Genomic DNA, 19579 nt, shown 5'->3' on the forward strand with positions numbered 1-19579 from the left:
CCTAAAAAGTGAAATTTTGCTTTTAATAGTGACCGAAGAGTGTACTTATAAACGTCTTCGATGTGTGTCAAATGTGATACTGTTATTTACTGTGCTTTAGCATGATCTTAGCTTATCTTAAAAAATAGGCTTAAACGCACTTTTCACCCCCTAACTTTGCATAAGTTGCAATTTTGGCCCCCTATTAAAAAAAATGGCAAAACTGACCCCCTATGTCTACCCCCTTTTGCAAAAAGCCAATTTTGACTTGGTCAATCCTACTTGTCATGCCAACTGTGTATTTTTTTATTAAAAAAAAAAGAAAAAGCCACACATGTATTTGTAGAATAAAAAAAATAAAAAAAGGAAAGAAAAAAGGGATAAGCACGTGAGAGGTTCTTTCTTCTTCCTTCCTTCTTTTCCTCACTGTTCTTCATTCCTTTTCCTTCTTTCCTAACCCTGACGAAATCATACTTAAGAAATCTCAGGTTGCTAAGCTAAGTAGAGAACAACGGAAAGCATACATTAATATGCAATTGGAGTTCAGGTCGCAAAGGATAAGAAAGACTTTAATATGTAATTGGAGTCTTCAGTTGCCGCAAAGCATGGAGAGAATGGTTCAAGCATGGCTGGCTTTGACATACAAAACATAGGAAAGCAACTAGCCTACATTGTTAGGGGAGAGAGGAAGTTCAAGAATTTCGAAAGAAATAAAACTTGTGCCGGTGTGTCTGCGACATTTTTTGGCAAAAATGTATATACCGGATTTTCCAATAGGTCAGGATCAATCTTCATGGAGTCTTTCTCTGGTGAAGTGGAGAGGCGAATTGGCTTTAGGCGCGAATTTGCAGTCTCAATTTTCTATCGGACGAAGTTATAAGATGGATGTTCGTGCTGGATTGAACAACAAACGTAGTGGACAAAACTCCTACAGCTGAAACAGCAAAACAGAAAAAAGCCTAAAGGAACAAAACTCCTACAGCTGAAACAGCAAAACAGAATTGCAACACAGCTGCTACACAAACAGTGCAGCAATAAACCAGCACAATCTGCAACAAATGTTCCCAATTTACCACCAAAAACCAGCACAATCTTCCATTGGGTTTTTAAAATATGGATTAGGTTTGCTAATGTTGTTGATTTTAAGGACCTGGTTGTGTTTTTTGATTATGAGGTGGTGGAAAGAACCCAAATGGAAGAAGAAAAGGAGGTGATGGTTGTTGGGTGGTGTGGTTAGGAGAAGAAGCTCACGTGCCTTTCCAAATTACCCTTTCATTTTTTCATTTTATTAATTATGAATTACACGCGTGGAATTAAAAAAAATACAAAATAAAAATAAATACATATGTGGCGTGCCACATAAGGTTGACTGAGTCAAAATTGGCTTTTTGCAAAAGGGGGTAGACATAGGGGGTCAATTTTGCCATTTTTTTTAATAGGGGGTCAAAATTGCAACTTATGCAAAGTTAGGGGGTGAAAAATGCGTTTAAGCCTAAAAAATAATTAGTAAATCAAAACAAAAGAGTAAAATTTAACCCATGGTCTCATGCTACACCATGTTGGTATAAAAAGAATGAAGTATGTTAAAAACAAAGAGCCAAAATGTTAAACGACAAACTCAATTCTACACAATAGAATGAAATATTTGTAAATCAATGGTGTTAAATTTAGTGGAGGTGTCTAGACTTCCACTACCAAAGAAGTCTTTAAACTCTAGTTATAAAAGGTATTCATATTAATTTTTGGTCAAATACGTCTCAACATGATTATGTCAAACAAAAGAAGTTATGAGAAACCAAAACAATAATAATGAAAATGTTAACAAGTGTTCACGAGACACTAGTTAAAATATTATAAAAGAAGATATTTACCTTAAAAATTTACCTTTTGAATTTTGAAAAGATGTTCTTTTTAAAGTTACTCCCTCCGTTCCTTTTTAAGTGTCACTTTTGGAGAATTTTTTTGTTCCTATTTAAGTATCACTTTATATAGTTCAATGCAACATTAAATGTTATTTTACTAATATTACCCTTATTTATTATTGTGGAGAGAGAAATATATGTAATGAGATATTAAATAAATAAGGTTATTATAGTAAATATAGAAATTATTGTATCAAAAGTAGCAACATTTATTGATTGTCTTGGTTTGTGTAAAATGTCAAAATGTGACAATTAAAAAGGAACGGAGGTAGTAATTTTGTCTTTTCCTTTTATTTTTAATTGTTTAACTAGTGCTCCAAAGATGCCGGTTAACACGACTATATTTTTAATACCAATATTGAAAAATTTGTATTTTTGCTAAAAGCACATATGGCATGAGATATGATACAACCAAACCTATAATTAGAAGGGTAGTGTTAACTTGTGCCCTTAGGGCATATGTTAAGAAATTTAAAAAAAGAATTATTTCCTTAAACTTTGTGCATTCAATTCATTAAAACATTAAAAATTAAATTTAATGCACGCATTTCAATACATTATTTGTACATTTGGTTTCTAAACTTGTGCCTTAAGAGCACAAGTTAACATTTTCCTAAGTAGAAAATAATGTTGATTAAGTTGGAGGAACAGATTTTTTGGAGGAAGGGTAGTAGGAGTTAAAATGGGAGGATGTAAATGAATAAATGATGATGATTGAGTTGAGAGAGAAGGGAATTAGGGCCGTATGTGGGACTTGGTTGTCCTCCCACGCCAGTTGGTTGTATGCATGATCTCTTCATTTTTGTTATCTGAGCACTCCCGTTCTCCAATGACTTTCATTTTACTTGTGTTTGAGGATGTAGGGTAAAGGAAAGACTCTTTACTGTGGCTGTGCCCTCCATGTTTACCTCATACAAGAATTCCATGCATGCTTTCTCTTTTCGAGAGGTTAATTATACGAGTAACTGAACTTCCCAACCTCTTCTTTAGCTTGATTGCCAGCCACAACATTCTAATTTATTGCTAATTAATTTTAATTTGAGAACACTCCATAATCTTGAAGTAATAATAGCAAAGAAGATAAAATTTAACAGAATTTTGTTATAAGCTATTTTGACAATTTCACATATTAAGAAATGTAGTTTATTTTGTATTGAAAAGATTTTTTTTTGAATGATTTTATAAAATTATCTCATATCAATGACATGAGAAAAAGAGATTAAATGAATAGAAAGAATATATAGTAATAAATGATAAATGGTATGACATGAACAAATCATTAATGATGTTTTAATATTGTAAACTAAGTTAAAAAAATAATTATTTTAAAGCGACCTATATAATAAAATACGGAGCGAGTATTCATTAACCAAACTCAAATGTTTAAAGATGTATTTAAAAATTAGGACAAAATTTACATACAGTTCTATATGTGCAATTCATTTTGTTTCTCTCATAAAAATGTTGTAGTTTTTAAAATAAATAAAAACTGTATTTGTGTTGTTGCAAAAAAAGAGTAAACTTTTCATCGATCGATTAGAACACTTTATAGAGGTTTGATCTTAACCTCAATTCTAAAAAACTGACTCACTTGTAAACACATCATCGGACCATCTTATTTAATATGAGATAGATTTTTTTCACATCCATCGCTGTAAATTTTTAACATCCTTGGCATACATCATAAGAGATTTAAATTGGCAAACCTTAGTGGGAGAATTGAGAAGTGTATTGAAAGATTAGTAGGAAGGGGAAGAGGGGAAAGTGGCACGGTGGGCGATGAGAATGTTTTTCTCTTTATTCCCATAACGGCGGCAGCACACGCCGAAAGTTGGCAACAAGAGGCTACACGCGTAACGTTGGCAGTGGTCCCATGAGTGTCGCACCTTGTTCAAACACCTTGTGTCTGGTCCCTCACTTCCAGGCCACTACTGTACTCAATACAACTTTCATTTTTAATAATCAGATTTTATCTGTAAAGTGAAAATTCAGCTCATTTCCATATAGTATATTCTTACTCTTATAGTACTAGTATATTTTCAGATATATACTATAGTAGTATTATCTTTAATCCATATACTAGTAGTAGCAGGGACGGACCCACGTTGGTGGGTGTGTGGGCCTAGGCCCTCACTTGACTTAGAATTTTTTCTTCTTCCATGTACTAGGACATATCAAAGCATGGGGATGGATAAAATTTGTCTATAAAAACAATACACTATTATTTTTAATACATCAAAAGTCTACATTTCTTGCTAGTGTCTCTCGGTTATACAACTATTATCAAAAATCAATTGTGAAATTGTATGAGAGATGAATATTTAAATGATTGTTTGGTTACTTATATTGAAATAGATGCTTTTATATTAACAAAAAATCTTTTATAGTTCTTTCAAAAAAAACTCTTAATAGTTTTTATTTTTAATCAAGTAGTCTAATGACTAAATATTCACCCTTAAGGTGAATAAGTAAGGAATTAAGGGTTCAAACCCCGACCCTTGTATATCGCAATGTTCCTACCAATTGCACCCGAGATATTTTATAGTTTTACTGACATTGAAAGTGAGAAAATCATTCAAAAATTATGACATGAAAACCCACATAGAACAATATGATGTACATTTCTTAAAAATACAAGTATACACTCATGCTTTAAAGACTAAAATATTATATGTGGCCCACACAGCGGAAAATTTATGGGTCCGTCCCTGAGTAGTAGTATCAGTATATAAAACTGTATATTCCGATAGTATATATTCTGCCTTTGTAAAACATTTCGTCACAATAATAATTCGAAGGAAAAGAGGAACAAGTTGAGATTTTGTGATGCGGTTGGTGTCCGTTGATGGGACATACCTGTATTGCGTGCTTATAATTTAAGCTATGCTGATTATTTACTTTATTACCTTGATTGATTCCATTATATCCAAACTAAAGCTAAAAAATAATAAATAATAATTATGTGTGGCAAAGCTAAAGCAATACTACTACTATTAGTTTCTCTTTATACATGACTTTGTGATTCAGAAGCTAATCAACATTGTTATTTTTTTTTTGGTGTAAACCGCGTATCCTCTGCGCGCAACTGCGGAGACTAATCCCTCGAGCATTGTGGGACCTAAATGGGTGGCAGACTTTCTCTAAGAGTTTTAACGTTGCTGCATGTCCAAGGCTGGATTCGAACCCATGACCCTGGTTAAGCTAGAAGATACCCGTTTCATCTCATCTAAGCGCTCTTGGGTATCAACATTGTTATTTTCTAAACGCACACATGCGTAAACTATATTAGTTACTAATCAAAAAATCGATATTTTTTAAACGGCAATAAATATTCTATACCGGAGTCTTAAAAAAATCTATATTACTCCCTCCGTCCCTATATGTAAACACTCTTTTATTAGAGGGAAATGGTGGTTACATATAGAGACGGAGGGAGTAATAACAGACTGAGGAGGGTCAATTATGGATTGATCTTGATTAAATGATTAAGACCCATTTGCGGGATGGTGAAGAAACTATCGATCACTACCATTGATCTGCCACTAATACATCCCTTTTCTTTAAAGTTTAAAAAGCCAAAATATTGTTTTATTTGAACTCTGCATTAATATAGGGTTAACTTTTTTAACCCATATGGTGGACAAGTTTATAAAAGAAGGAAATGCAAACATGGTGGGCCAATACACTTTTTTATTGACTTTGGAGATTCAATTTCGGTGATTACATTGACTTCATGGTGTTTTTTTGTTCTTAAGTAAATTTTTGAGAAAAAGAATCGCCCCTTTTACATTCATAATTACTCCATATATAGCACTAGTAAACAAATGCCCCAAGGTTTGAGACGAAAAAAAAAAAACAAGAAGAGGCAAGGAACGAAAAAAAGGCGTGTTCATGTTTGTAATTTTGGTTGTAAAGCAATTTAAAGTTGGCTCTCAACTCAAGAAAAATTAAAGATGATTTGTTTTGCTGCTCAAGCTCATATGTCAAACTAATTAATCAAGAATTAATAGAATGGAGAATGAGAGCAATTTGCTCTGTAATTTCTCATTTATGATGAAATGAAATTTGATTACAAGAAAGAAGTCTGAGTTTTTGTTTTTTGACAATCAAACATACTCCGAAAAGTCTGAGTAATATGAAAACAATTTTCGCTATTCAAGGTGAACTATCGATTAATTTTAAACTTTTTAATTTGTTATTCAAAGTGTTGGGAAATCCGAAAAGTTTTAGGATAAACATCGGACTAATATATTGATCATGACTACCGATCCAATTTTCTACACCAAACAATTTTCTATTCTTAATTTAGCTGATCCCGATCCAATTCCTAGCTCATGAAGTACTTAAATTTGAACTATATGAATGTACATGTGTTTTACTCTAGTAATTAATGCGGAATTTATATTCATATTATCTAGACTCAATTATTTGGTAGCAGCGTGTTGACGAATCTATTAATTTATGTTGATTTTTCTAAAGTCCTCCTAAACTTTCTCTACTTAGAATTTCTAGAAATTAAGGACTAGTTATTGATGAGAAGGAGGAGAACCCCTCAACAAACACGAATGTGTTCAGTATTTTTCTTTTCTCTTTTGGCCAAAGTACTTACGTGTTGCATACTTTTTGTTTAATGAGATGGCTTGGGGTGCCTAGGAAGAATTGTCAAAATAGAGTATATAATACGGGGTGGACTACGTGGTTCAAAAGGAATTAACCTAACTTCTCCCGCATAGCATGCAAAGAACCTTAATTATGCTGCGTATGTAAGCATGCAAAAAAGAACATATTTAGGTGACAAAGACATAATTACGGGGTTAAAAAATGGTGAGCCTTGTTCTTTATGGTCGGTAACTACTCCTTCCGTTCCTTTTTAGTTGCCACTTTTAGAGAAAATTTGTGTTCCTATTTAAGTGTCACTTTTAAAGTTCAATGCAACATTAAATGATGTTTTACCAATATTATCCTTAGATATTTATCGTGGAGAGATAAACATGTGAAATGAAATATTAATTTAATAAGGCCATTATAGTAAAAGTAAACACAATAGTATCAAAAGTAGTAACATTTATTGATTATTTTGGTTTGTGTAAAATGTCAAAATGTAACAATTAAAAAGGAATGGAGGTAGTATGAATGAATATACTCCCTCCGGTCCTTATTATAAGAAAAAGTTGACTTTTTAGGTTCATTGTGTAAGTGATGTATCTAGTCCATATTTATAACAAGATACATTAATTATTTTATGAACCAAAAAAGTCAATTGTTTCTTATAATAAGGACCGGAGGGAGTATTTCTCAACAATATCATCTAGGATATTACTGGTATTATATATACATAGAATCCAAATTGGTGATCCCGTTCATAAATAAAGAATTTGTTGTGAATTCAGACTCAAAATCACACCAATAATACCATGATGTGTGGAGTAAAAGAAAGTAGTAACCAATATCAAAGTAATCACAAGCAACAACAACATAACAAACCTAGATCTAATTAAGAAATCATGTGAAAAAAAAACAAAACCACAAGCAAAAGATAAAGAGCGAAGAGAAACAAACACACTAAAAAATGTTTACCCGCTTATTCAGTCCAACTTGACCTACTCTGGGTGAGAGATTGATTTCTACAATCCACTATCAATGAGTTCTTACAAAAAAATACAAAATGTCACAAGAAATTAGCTTCAACAAGCTCACAAATCACAATGAACAAACTCTAACTTCTATCCTTTTCCCAATCTCATCAATGAACAAGACACTCAATGATTTCCACTCACCCAAGGTGTTTACAAATGTTTTCCAACCCAAGAGAACCTCTCAAGAGAACCCTAATAAAAAACCTTCAATCCTAAAGTTACCTCCTTTGATTTCTCAAGTTTCCCTCTCTTGAAGCTCTACCTCAAAAATGAAATGTGAAGGTTATATAGTGCGCTAATTCTGTCAGAATTGTGTCACGATTGCCAAAATCGTGTCACGATTTCTTACGTACGACCCAATATACACAAATCTTATCCACAAATGGTGTCATGATTTGCCTCAAGTAGCAACATCACATTCTGCATCGAAAATCGTGACATGATTACGAAATCGTGTCAACAAAACTTGCACTTAATCAATAAGTTGCACTCTGAATTCAAATTGCTTTGGATTTGCAACAAGTTTGCTAAAATCATATCAGCTCAATAAGTTGCATTTTGAATTCCAATTACTTTGGATTTGCAATGAGTTTGGTAAAATCAAATCTGCTCAATAAGTCGCATTTTGAATTCAAATTGTTTTGGATTTGGATATATATTTTTGGAAAATATACATGAAGTATCAAACACACATGAAGTATATTTTTGAATTTGAATTATATATTTTGAAAAATCACAATATCATACAAGTAAATTTTCAGTGACAAAAACATCAAGTTAAAATCAATTATTAATATAAAATCAACTATACCAGAAAAATATCCAAACATATCAAAATTAAATTTACATATTGAAAACTAGTTTTGTCTATTCCAAGGATGGAAGTGAAGCTAAACTAAACAATAAAAACAGTCCTAACTGCCAAGATTTATGCATTACTATAAATTAATGGGGAAATACTTTAGTGACTTAGAAATGGTGTCATTGGTGCCATAGCAGAGATCCTGATCATTGATGTGTGTGGGTCCGCGTGGGGATGTGTGTGTGATGTGTGTGTGGTGGAGATGGAATTAGATGGTGCCATTGATGCCATTAATGGCACCAAAGTGGAACCCAAATTAATGTTAGGATAAATTCCTAACTTATTTTGTTTTTTCCACTAGCATGCGCAAATATTTAATCCGATGACAACAAAAAATATACGGTCTCATCTTGTCTGTATAGTTCACGTGATGTATGACAGTCACGTCATCATCAGTTTAAGGTATATATTCTGACACATGTACTAAACCCATCATATAGTTTGTGTAAATTGACACATATTGTTGCCAGTTCTATTAATGCTTGTGATATGTCCTAGCCACAAAATAGATCCAATTTTGGAGCGTGGACAAATTCCAGTACAAATTAGTACTACCTCCGTCCCGATATAATTGACCTACTTTGGTTTTTCAAACAGATTAAAAAAAGTGTATAAATAAAGAGGAAAGTAGAATATATTGTATTGGGAATGATAAAAGTAGTACTCCCTCCGGTCACTATTATAAGCAAAAATCAATTTTTTAGGTTCATTCATTAAATGATGTATTTGGTCCATATTATAGACCAAATACATCATTTAATGAATGAACCTAAAAAGTTGATTTTTGCTTATAATAGTGACCGGAGGAAGTATTATTTAGTGTTATATTGTATTGGGAATGATAAAAGTTGTATTGAAAATTGAAATGGGTCAGTTATTTTGGGACACTTTTTTTTAGAAAATGGGTCAGTTATTCCGTGACGGAGGAAGTATTAGTTAATTCCTTACAATTGAATATAGCATATGGGCAGAAGTAGTACATAAATTAGATTTGATATGAAAAAAGCAAAACAATGTATGCACACATTTTCACTGTCGCTGTGACATAGTGAAAAAAATAGGATGGTACTGTATCATGTTACTTTTATCTATACTATATTTTAAAGTAGTGTAGGAGTATATAATAATTTAAATAAAATATGATTTTTGAATGTGTCCACTATGAATATTTAAATGGCACGCGTCGTGAATTAGTGTGTATGTGGGTCACATATTAATCTTTCTCTCACAAGTAGTCTCATAGAGAGAGTTTTTGGAGTGTTGGAAAGTGGAAAAAGAAAGTAGTAGTGCAAGAAAAGCAAGAGGCAAAAAAGAGCTAAAAGAAGATATGAGAATGATGTGAAAATTAACAAAACGAAAAAAAGATGTTGGCATATTAGGGGTTTTTCACTGAGAAGTAACCCAACAGTCTGTCTCTGTCCCAATCCCAATCTACCACGCACTATATAGTACTTCTTTTTACTTTTCTTTATACAATTGCATAAGACACGCTAATATATCATATACAAACTCCATTTATTTCATTTCATCATATCATATCATATCATATCTACACTTGCAGCCGTATAGTATAATGATCTATAACAACCAACAATTGTCACAGACAAACTCTGTCCAACATCTCTTTTAAGCTTCCTTCCTTCCTTCCTTCCTATTGCACACACACAATATTCATCATTCTCTTCTCTTTCTTTCATGTCTCATGCATCTTCTTCCCTCTCTTAACAAGCTTTAAACCAAAGAAGATTATTTTGTGTTGAGTTGGGTTGGATTTGGAAGAAGGTAGCTTAATTAGGATGATGGCAGTGAGTTCAGGATGCAAAGATGGTAGCAAGATAGCAATGGACAATGGAAAGTACGTAAGGTACACACCAGAGCAAGTGGAAGCACTTGAAAGACTCTACCATGAATGTCCAAAACCTACTTCTCTTCGCAGGCAACAACTCATTAGAGAGTGTCCTATTCTCTCTCATATTGAACCTAAACAGATCAAAGTTTGGTTCCAGAACAGAAGGTATATTTATAATTTATTTGGCAAATTAAAAGGGTTGTTTGCATGCATGATTTGTGTATATTAATAAATTAATGAAAGTTTTGTGTTGTTTATTAATTTTGCAGGTGCAGAGAGAAGCAGAGGAAAGAAGCTGGAAGGTTACAAGCTGTGAACAGGAAGTTAACAGCAATGAACAAACTGCTTATGGAGGAAAATGATAGATTGCAGAAACAAGTGTCACACCTTGTGTACGAGAACACGTTTTTCCGCCAACATACACAAAATGTAATTATCATCATATTCTTCTTTCTATAGCTTTCTCATTTTTTACTATATATGTTTAATATCCTTGAGCTGAGATCATCAAAGTTAGGTCAATATTTATGATCATAAAAGAAATGTTAGGTAAATTTTGCCATTTGAGTCTGGTCAAGTTGCCTAGCTAAAATCATTATTTTAAGGATCTATGCAAAAAAGAAAAAAAAATCTTTATCTTCAATATACATATATATTTTTCATATGATATTTGAGTTGAGATTGAATTGAACATTGTTTAACAGACGACCCTTGCCACTACGGACACGAGTTGTGAGTCAGTGGTAACAAGCGGTCAGCAGCATCCACCAAGGGATGCAAGCCCTGCTGGGTAAGTCATCAAATACAAACCCTTGTATTTTGCTATTTTACTAGTATATACCATATAACTATAGTACTATACTGGTATTATACTATATTTATATCATGACTGATCCAATGTATGTCGTTGGATAGTAATGGTGCTTTGTGTTGTTGCTTTCGATCTGCAGACTTTTGTCCATTGCAGAGGAGACTTTAGCAGAGTTTCTATCAAAGGCTACTGGAACCGCTGTTGAGTGGGTCCAAATGCCCGGGATGAAGGTTAATTACCCTACTTTCTTTACCTTTTATTTCACCTTCTTAATTTATTCCCTTTATTTGCATTACATAGTACTATAGTAGTTCTCACTATTGAATTCTACATGAACCAAACCAACTTCTTTTTTTACTGCTGCCAAACAAACCTTAATAACATTCACTATTTTTAACTGCATTGGTATGGTAGTATCTCATTAGTGTTAATTAAAGGTTACATTTGTAAAAGAATAATTAATATTACATTGAAAATTGAAAGATTCTTTCATTTTGGGACCAATTTTTTCGTCAACTAAGTCGGTCATTATGAGATGAACAAAATATCCTGATTGATTTTTTTACCTTTATACCCTTTTCCTTATGTGATGTAATTTTTCTTTTTCTTATATTTTATGAAAACATCCTTATACTCAAGACTTTTGGCCAAGGACTACATAAACCAACACTCTTATATTTTCTTTTCCTAATTATGTGATGTAAATGTTGATCTCATGTTATGTTATTGTGATGAATGTTTTGTAGCCTGGTCCGGATTCCATTGGAATCGTTGCAATTTCTCATGGTTCCCCTGGAGTGGCTGCACGTGCCTGCGGCCTCGTGGGTCTTGAACCTGCAAGGGTAATTAACTTCCTTCCTCTTCATTATTAATTTATTAAGAACAGCAATCCCAGTAATATGCATTGAGTGAACAAGAAATTTGTGATGTCCTTTACAGGTTGCTGAAATCCTCAAAGATAGGCTCTCATGGTATCGTGATTGTCGAACTGTGGATGTTCTAAATGTTATGTCCACAGGAAATGGAGGAACCATTGAATTGCTTTACATGCAGGTATTATTATCTATAATCTAAAGTTACTTAATATAATATCTTAGTCACAATAATAACTTGGTACATTTTTCACTCTTTCTAATCCACATTAACGAAATCTAACATGTCATCTTTGTTATATAGTTGTATGCGCCAACAACTCTGGCACCAGGTCGCGACTTCTGGTTGCTGCGCTACACATCACTTTTGGAGGATGGCAGTCTTGTGGTAAGTATCTAGTATCTACATGTTTATGCACCTATATGGTTGCATGTTTAACAGTCCTATATCCTTCAACTCAAACTCTGATATTTATTTATGATTTTAACAATATCAATATTTAGGTGTGTGAAAGATCACTTAACAACACACAGAATGGTCCTAGTATGCCTCCAGTGCCGCATTTTGTTAGAGCTGAAGTGTTGCCTAGCGGTTATCTGATTAGACCCTGTGAAGGAGGGGGATCCATAATTCATATTGTTGATCATATGCTTTTAGAGGTTTCTAAATATACCTTTTACTTATTCTATAAAATAAACCATATTTACTTAACTTTCAGTTAACTCACTTTTGATTCTTTGAAATCAGCCTTGGAGTGTGCCTGAAGTTTTGCGCCCACTTTATGAGTCATCCATGCTGCTTGCTCAGAGAACAACTATGGCAGTAAGTATATTGTAGTTCCATTGCCATATATAGATTTGAAGGTAAACATGTTGGTATTTGAATTAACTTGTTTTGTAACCCTGCAATTGTCGTTTAGGCTTTACGTCATTTAAGGCAGATTTCTCAAGAAGTTTCTCAGCCAAGTGTGACAGGATGGGGAAGGCGGCCTGCAGCTCTACGTGCGCTTAGTCAAAGATTGAGCAAGTTTGTGCCATTTTCCTTCACAATTGCATTGTTACTAGCTTTACTTATTTAATTGATCTAGCTAACTTACTTCCTTTTTATTTTACAGGGGATTCAACGAAGCTGTCAACGGGTTTACAGATGATGGATGGTCTATGTTAGATAGTGATGGAATTGATGATGTCACCCTTCTTGTGAATTCATCACCTAGCAAGATGATGGGACTAAATCTTGGTTATAACAATGGATTTCCATCTGTCACCACCAGTTCTGTGCTATGTGCCAAAGCTTCCATGTTGTTACAGGTATCATTCACTAAAATTCTTAGTACTCACTACTTATGGATGCTGTTTAATGCTCATATACTAGCTTAAAGTTGTCTTTCCTTTCCCTTGAGTACTATATATTATATTAAGTTTTACTAGTGTGTTTGGAATAGTACTAAGTTATTGGTGTGTTTGGAACCACCACCAAATGACTTCTGATACTCGGCCAACCACAAGCTATTATTTTGTAGCTTCACCATTTTGACATCAGTAAAATCACTTGGACGCGAAAAATAGACTCAAAAGTAAATCCAAACATTTACTACATGTATTTATTAGTTGTCTCATCTCGTGCTATTTTTCTGTCCTTGTAGAATGTCCCTCCGGCTATTCTTCTTAGATTTTTGCGGGAACACAGATCAGAATGGGCAGATACAAGTATTGATGCTTATTCAGCAGCTGCCATTAAAGCTGGTCCATGTAGCTTGCCAGGGGCCCGAGCAGGAGCTTTTGGTGGTCAGGTTATTCTTCCACTAGCTCACACAATTGAGCACGAAGAGGCAAGTTATTTGTTCCTGATTTTGTTATCTCTTACATGTTAGCTAGTATTTAGTAATTAGCTTATTATGTTAAAAAATAAATCAAACATGTTTTTCGTCTTTGGCTTGTAGACTAACAAACCAGTGGTTTTCTGTAATACAGTTCATGGAGGTTATCAAGCTTGAGAACATGGGCTACTATAGGGATGATATTACAATGCCTGGTGATATTTTCCTCTTACAAGTAAGTATTTTAGAATTCCATTCTCTTGAACATATCTATTTGCAGTTTCTTCAACTAGTTACAGTCTTCTAGAAAAATCAAAATTGTCCTTCTATAATTGCAATTGAGAGAAAACACTTCTATTGGAAATGCACTAGTACTATGAACATGTTAATTTTGATAACGAGTGAAAGCTGCTTTACATAGCACTGATTATAGAAGATGCTTTCGGACCTCATGTGCATAGCTAACTATTCTTCTGATTGCATCTTCCTCAGCTTTGTAGTGGAGTGGACGAGCATGCAGTTGGCACAAGTGCAGAGCTTATTTTTGCTCCAATTGATGCATCTTTCTCTGATGATGCACCCATTTTGCCTTCTGGTTTTCGTATCATACCTCTTGAATCTAGCACGGCAAGTCTTCTTTATGTTGACTCATGATTTGACGATATTGTTTCTGAAATTCTTCCACTTCTTGTTGGAGTGATGATTTTGATTTCTTTGTCTTATGTACGATGCAGGATGCTGCTAGTCCTAACCGCACACTCGATCTTGCTTCTGCACTTGAGGTTGGAACCACTGGAAACAAAGCAGGGGGTGACAATTCAGGTCATTCGGGCAACACAAAATCTGTGATGACAATAGCGTTCCAGTTTGCATTTGAAGCCCATCTTCAAGATAATATCGCAGCTATGGCGCGACAGTATGTGCGTAGCATTGTTGCATCTGTTCAGAGAGTTTCATTAGCACTTTCCCCTTCGCGTTTTGGTTCTCAGAATGCTTTTCACTTACCACCTGGAACTCCTGAAGCACAAACGCTTACTCGGTGGATCTGTAACAGCTATAGGTATGTGCGTGTCAGTTAAAGCCATTTCACTATGCATAACAGCAGTTCATGATTCGATGAATGATGATCTTAATCATGTTCGGGCGGCAATTTACATTTTTTCGCAGATTCTATCTAGGCGCAGAACTACTTAAATGTGAAGGGAGTGAATCGATACTTAAATCCCTTTGGCATCACTCAGATGCGGTTCTGTGTTGCTCTTTAAAGGTAATTTCTTCTAGTATATTTTTTCTGATAAGAATTTGGTTGGAACTTAATACATACTACCGAAACTCCTCACCGCTAAATCAAACGTTGTGACTTTTTTCCTTATATAATATAATGTTTTAGAAATGATTTAAATTTAAATTTAAATTTAAATATGATTTTGGCAGGCATTACCCGTTTTTACGTTTGCGAATCAAGCTGGACTTGACATGCTTGAAACCACCCTGGTTGCACTTCAAGACATCACCCTAGAAAAGATATTTGATGACAATGGAAAGAAAACCCTGTGCTCTGAATTCCCCCAGATAATGCAGCAGGTATAGTGCTAATTAAATATTTCTAAAGAGTATGTTGATGTTAACGGGTATTGGGAAATGGTTTCGCTTGCACTATAATTAAAAATGTATGCGACGAAGTTTGGATATCTTGACAAATAAAATATGTCAAAATATGTCGATCAACATTCAATTTGTAACGATATATGAAATATTTTGGTGCAGGGTTTCATGTGTATTCAAGGTGGTATTTGTTTATCCAGCATGGGGAGGCCAATAACTTATGAGAGAGCTGTAGCATGGAAAGTATTGAACGAAGAAGAATCTGCTCATTGCATCTGTTTCATGTTCATCAATTGGTCTTTTGTCTAGTAGATTAAAAGATAGGATGTAGGAAAATAGATTGAAATGCTAACCTTTAATCTTATCTATGGTATTTGGATGATCACTAGAATGCTCTATAACTATTATATTGCTGTGGGCATATGCACCACCTATGGACTCATTTCTTTTTAGTTATTGCTATTTATATATTTTTCCCTTTACACTTTTTAGAGATTCGTACATATCCAGTTTTATTCTTTTCCTCCTCATTTGATACGTCCTTGATAATTTATGAAATATAAAATTTTAAAAAAACATTTGTGTCCCCTATTATTCATTGATTGGACTCATTCTATCAACATCACTTAACAACTCCTGATGGAATTGAAGGACAACAGGTGATCACTTTTTTTGGCTATGTTTCCCACTTGTGCTGTGCCTGCCCCCATGTAGGCCAGTAGCATATAGTGAAAGATAGCGATAATGAAACCTGAACACAGTACTATGTGATTTATGATTAGATAGCATTCAACAGTTTTGATTCTCTAAAATTCTATTTTAAGAAAGCTTTGAATGGTTAAGGATCGTCACAAACACAATCACTTCTTTATATGTGTCCTCAAACTCAAATGGCATGGCTTCGAAATTTATTTATATACATAGTTCCTACGCAAGAAATTAAGCATCAATCACTTCGCTTCTATTTATGTGTCTATTTCGAGTGAACCATCAAATTTGTCCCTGAATTTTCACGGGTCGGTCAAATTCATCCTGCGAAATATCAACTTAGTTCCTGCATTTGTCAGACGTCCATCAAAAAGGTCCCTTCGTCCAAGTGCTCCGTTAGCCATGCTGACCTGTCGCCCTGCATGCTGTGTTGTCTTGTACGTGTGGCAAGAAGGAAGCCACGTGTTCAAGGACTAATTTGATTGATTTGGAAAAAGTTCAGTTTTCACTTTTCAGTTAATTTTTTTCTGCTTTTCCCATTTTGCCCCTGCATTACCCATACCTTTTTCTTCACATTTCAGTCAAAAACATCAAAAACGTCCTTGACCCTTCTCCTTCCCTCTAAAACTTTCTCCATTCTCACCCCTCCAAAATCATCATCATCTCCGGCGATTCTAACGTTTTTGAAGTTTCTGGGTTCGGCTGTGATTAAAGGTAACGCCTTTCCTGTTGTTTATCAAGTTTCTGTGTTCGTATTCACCCTGTTTTTGTCCGTTTTTTTGTTTTTTCGTTTTAAGTTTTGATCATTTTGTTCTTTTTTTGTTTTAAGTTTTGATCACAGAAACAAAATAAACAAAATGATCCTAACTTTGTGCCAGATAATGAAAGATAATGTTGTTCCTGGATAATGATCCTAACTTTGTGCCAAATAATGTTGTGCCTGGAAATGCAGAAACTGCAGGAAATGTTGTTGAAAATGCTGGACATGTATGACTCTTAATTTTTAAGGATCGTTATGGCAATTAGTATATTAATTGAAGGACTGATATGATTGATTATGTTATGATTTTAGGGACTAATTTGATTGAATTTGTAATTTCAGGGTGTTGCACCAAGGAGGTATGGCCTTAGAGGACAGGTTCTTTCAACTGATAGGCCTAAGCAAACACCAATGAGGGGTTCTGCTAGCTCATCCAACTCCTGCTGGCATAATTAGGGTTCCATATCCAACCTATGGTCCATCCGGTTCGACTCAACCTACTAAATTCATGGAGTTTATACGAACTCCCGGATTTCCAAAGAAGTGATGTTTCCTGGAGTTTAATAGATCCCATAGTTGGGTTTCATTTTGCTTAACTTGCCGTTTAAGACTTATGACTTGTTAATGCCCCATAGTTGGGTTGCTTTTGCCTATGTAATTTCTCGGACTTATGACTTATGACCTATGACTTTCGCCTATGTAATATTTCAGTTTCAATTTGTGTGTTCTGCCTTTTTTAGTTTATTTTGTACACATATGTTTCAAGGATCAATTTGATATCTGATTAAACAATTCAGGGACTTATTTGATGATTTTTTAATATAACGTAGGGATCTATTTGATAGATAGAGAAATAATTCAGGGACTAATTTGATGGTAATATTATTACAGAAAGATTACATTTCTCAATCATCTTCAACCTCTTTTCATTAGTTAAACATACCTTTGACAGAGGGCAAGCATAGAATGACCTTCCTGGATTTTTTGAAGTATTGGATTTTCTAACAACACAAATTCTAGGACACCAACATTCAAGCACTCTCACAACACCATTAAACTTGGAGCTTGAAGATGAAGCTCGACTTTCATAACTGTTTTTCCCATATTCCCACCCCCCATCATTTCAGATTGAATTTCAATAGTTTTACTTCAAGAAATTTTGAGGATTTTGGCTTTTAGATTCAATACAAAAAAATTTGGGTTTGAAGTTTATTGAATTGGGGCAAAACTGGACCACTTATTATTGGAGGAAATTTTGGTGATTTTAGAGTGTAGATTGTGTAATTAGGGTTCCAATTTTATACAATTGGGGAAGAAAGAGCCGTTGGGGAAGAAAAGAACCATTTGGGAAGAAAGCCAAAACATTTTCTGCAAATCAATCAATTTAGTCCTTCAAAATGTTTATTATTATCGGCCAAACTAGTCCCTGCCTACGTGGCGTCTCACATGTGAGAGTTAACGACCACGTCAGCCCCGTTAACGCTCCGTTCGAACAGAAGGACTAACTTGATTGACATTTAACAAATTCAGGGATTAAATTGATATTTCGCATATTTGAGGGACGAAGTTGGCCGACCCGTAAAAATTCAGGGACGAAGTTGATGATTCACTCGTCTATTTTCACAGGGTTCTCCTTGTCAAGCATTATTAAAGTGTTGGGAATTTGAGATAGGTATGTCCAACACTCGTTGGTTCCTGCTTTACCTTTAACCAATTGTTTTCCCTCTTAATTTGTCGTAGTCATACTTGTATTTACTACTCATTATATCTGAGTGCAAAATTTTGACACCATTTATGAGCAGCCACTTCTTTCACGATCTATGGTTGCTCAATGACAATACTGTAATGCAACTTTTTTTTATAGAAAGTTTATTTATCCAGATTAGATTAGATTATTCATGACGCATATATTTTGGTTTGATAAATAAATTTTAAAATTTTTATGAATCTTTTTTTTGGTTACAAGAATTTTTATGACTCTTCATCTATGAAGGCCCTGATATCTGACACGATACAGATGCAATACCGATACAATGATACAAAATTTCTTTTAAAATTTCCGATACGAAACAGCCTCGATACGTTATTAAAAAATTAAATTTAAAACTATAAGTGCACAATGTATAAAACATAACTAAAAATGATAAAAAAGAAACATTCACAATAATGAAAATGATCAGAACAAGTGACAATTACATATTTGTTTTGCACAAATTAGAATATAATTAAACATATATAATTAGTACCATCCAAAATGAACACCATTAATACTGTCAGAAAAGAACACCGTTGTCAAATGTTGACTACTAGAAGATAAGAAGATATTAAAGGGAGAAGAACAGAAGAAACATAGCATTAGAGAGAAGAGAAACATAGTAGAATTCATCGGAGGTGTTGATGGAGGCAATTAGCGATGATGGTTAGAAGAAGGAACAACTATCATTGGGTGGTGACGAGAAACCCTATTTTTTTTGGAGGTTAGAAGAGACAATCTGTGTTTGATAGCGCTGTTAGTCTTTTATGTATTTTTGTTTCTTATTCTTTTTTAAAAAGGGAATATATAGGACACAATTCTTCACCATTTTTAAAGTATTGGAGCTTTACAACTCTTCATAATATATACTATATCAATAAACAATATTCACATCAGGAGCTTGTTTATAGGATGTATATCAATCCTTTTATGTTTTCACCACAAAAAAATGCTTTTATGTTTTGTATTTTTTTAAAGAGGATATGAATAATTTGTTCTTTG

At 34.0% G+C, this 19579-nt stretch overlaps 1 protein-coding gene across 1 annotated transcript; it reads left to right on the forward strand.

Annotated features, from left to right (window-relative positions):
* The first annotated feature begins 10011 nt into the window (after positions 1-10011).
* On the forward strand, positions 10012-15847 carry HB-8 (homeobox-leucine zipper protein ATHB-8). Its single transcript, XM_085756819.1, has 18 exons — positions 10012-10413; positions 10518-10677; positions 10953-11038; positions 11199-11289; positions 11806-11901; positions 11999-12112; positions 12236-12319; positions 12436-12591; positions 12680-12754; positions 12852-12958; positions 13047-13242; positions 13578-13763; positions 13906-13986; positions 14244-14378; positions 14486-14811; positions 14919-15018; positions 15186-15335; positions 15519-15847. Exons 1-18 carry the CDS (start codon positions 10196-10198, stop codon positions 15663-15665), a joined length of 2508 nt encoding a protein of 835 aa, XP_085612945.1. The 5' UTR covers positions 10012-10195; the 3' UTR covers positions 15666-15847.
* Positions 15848-19579: the final 3732 nt, after the last annotated feature.

Source organism: Medicago sativa, chromosome 3 (genome assembly GCF_051527215.1).
Source record: "Medicago sativa cultivar Bolivia chromosome 3, Bolivia_mono, whole genome shotgun sequence".
Lineage (NCBI taxonomy): Eukaryota > Viridiplantae > Streptophyta > Magnoliopsida > Fabales > Fabaceae > Medicago > Medicago sativa.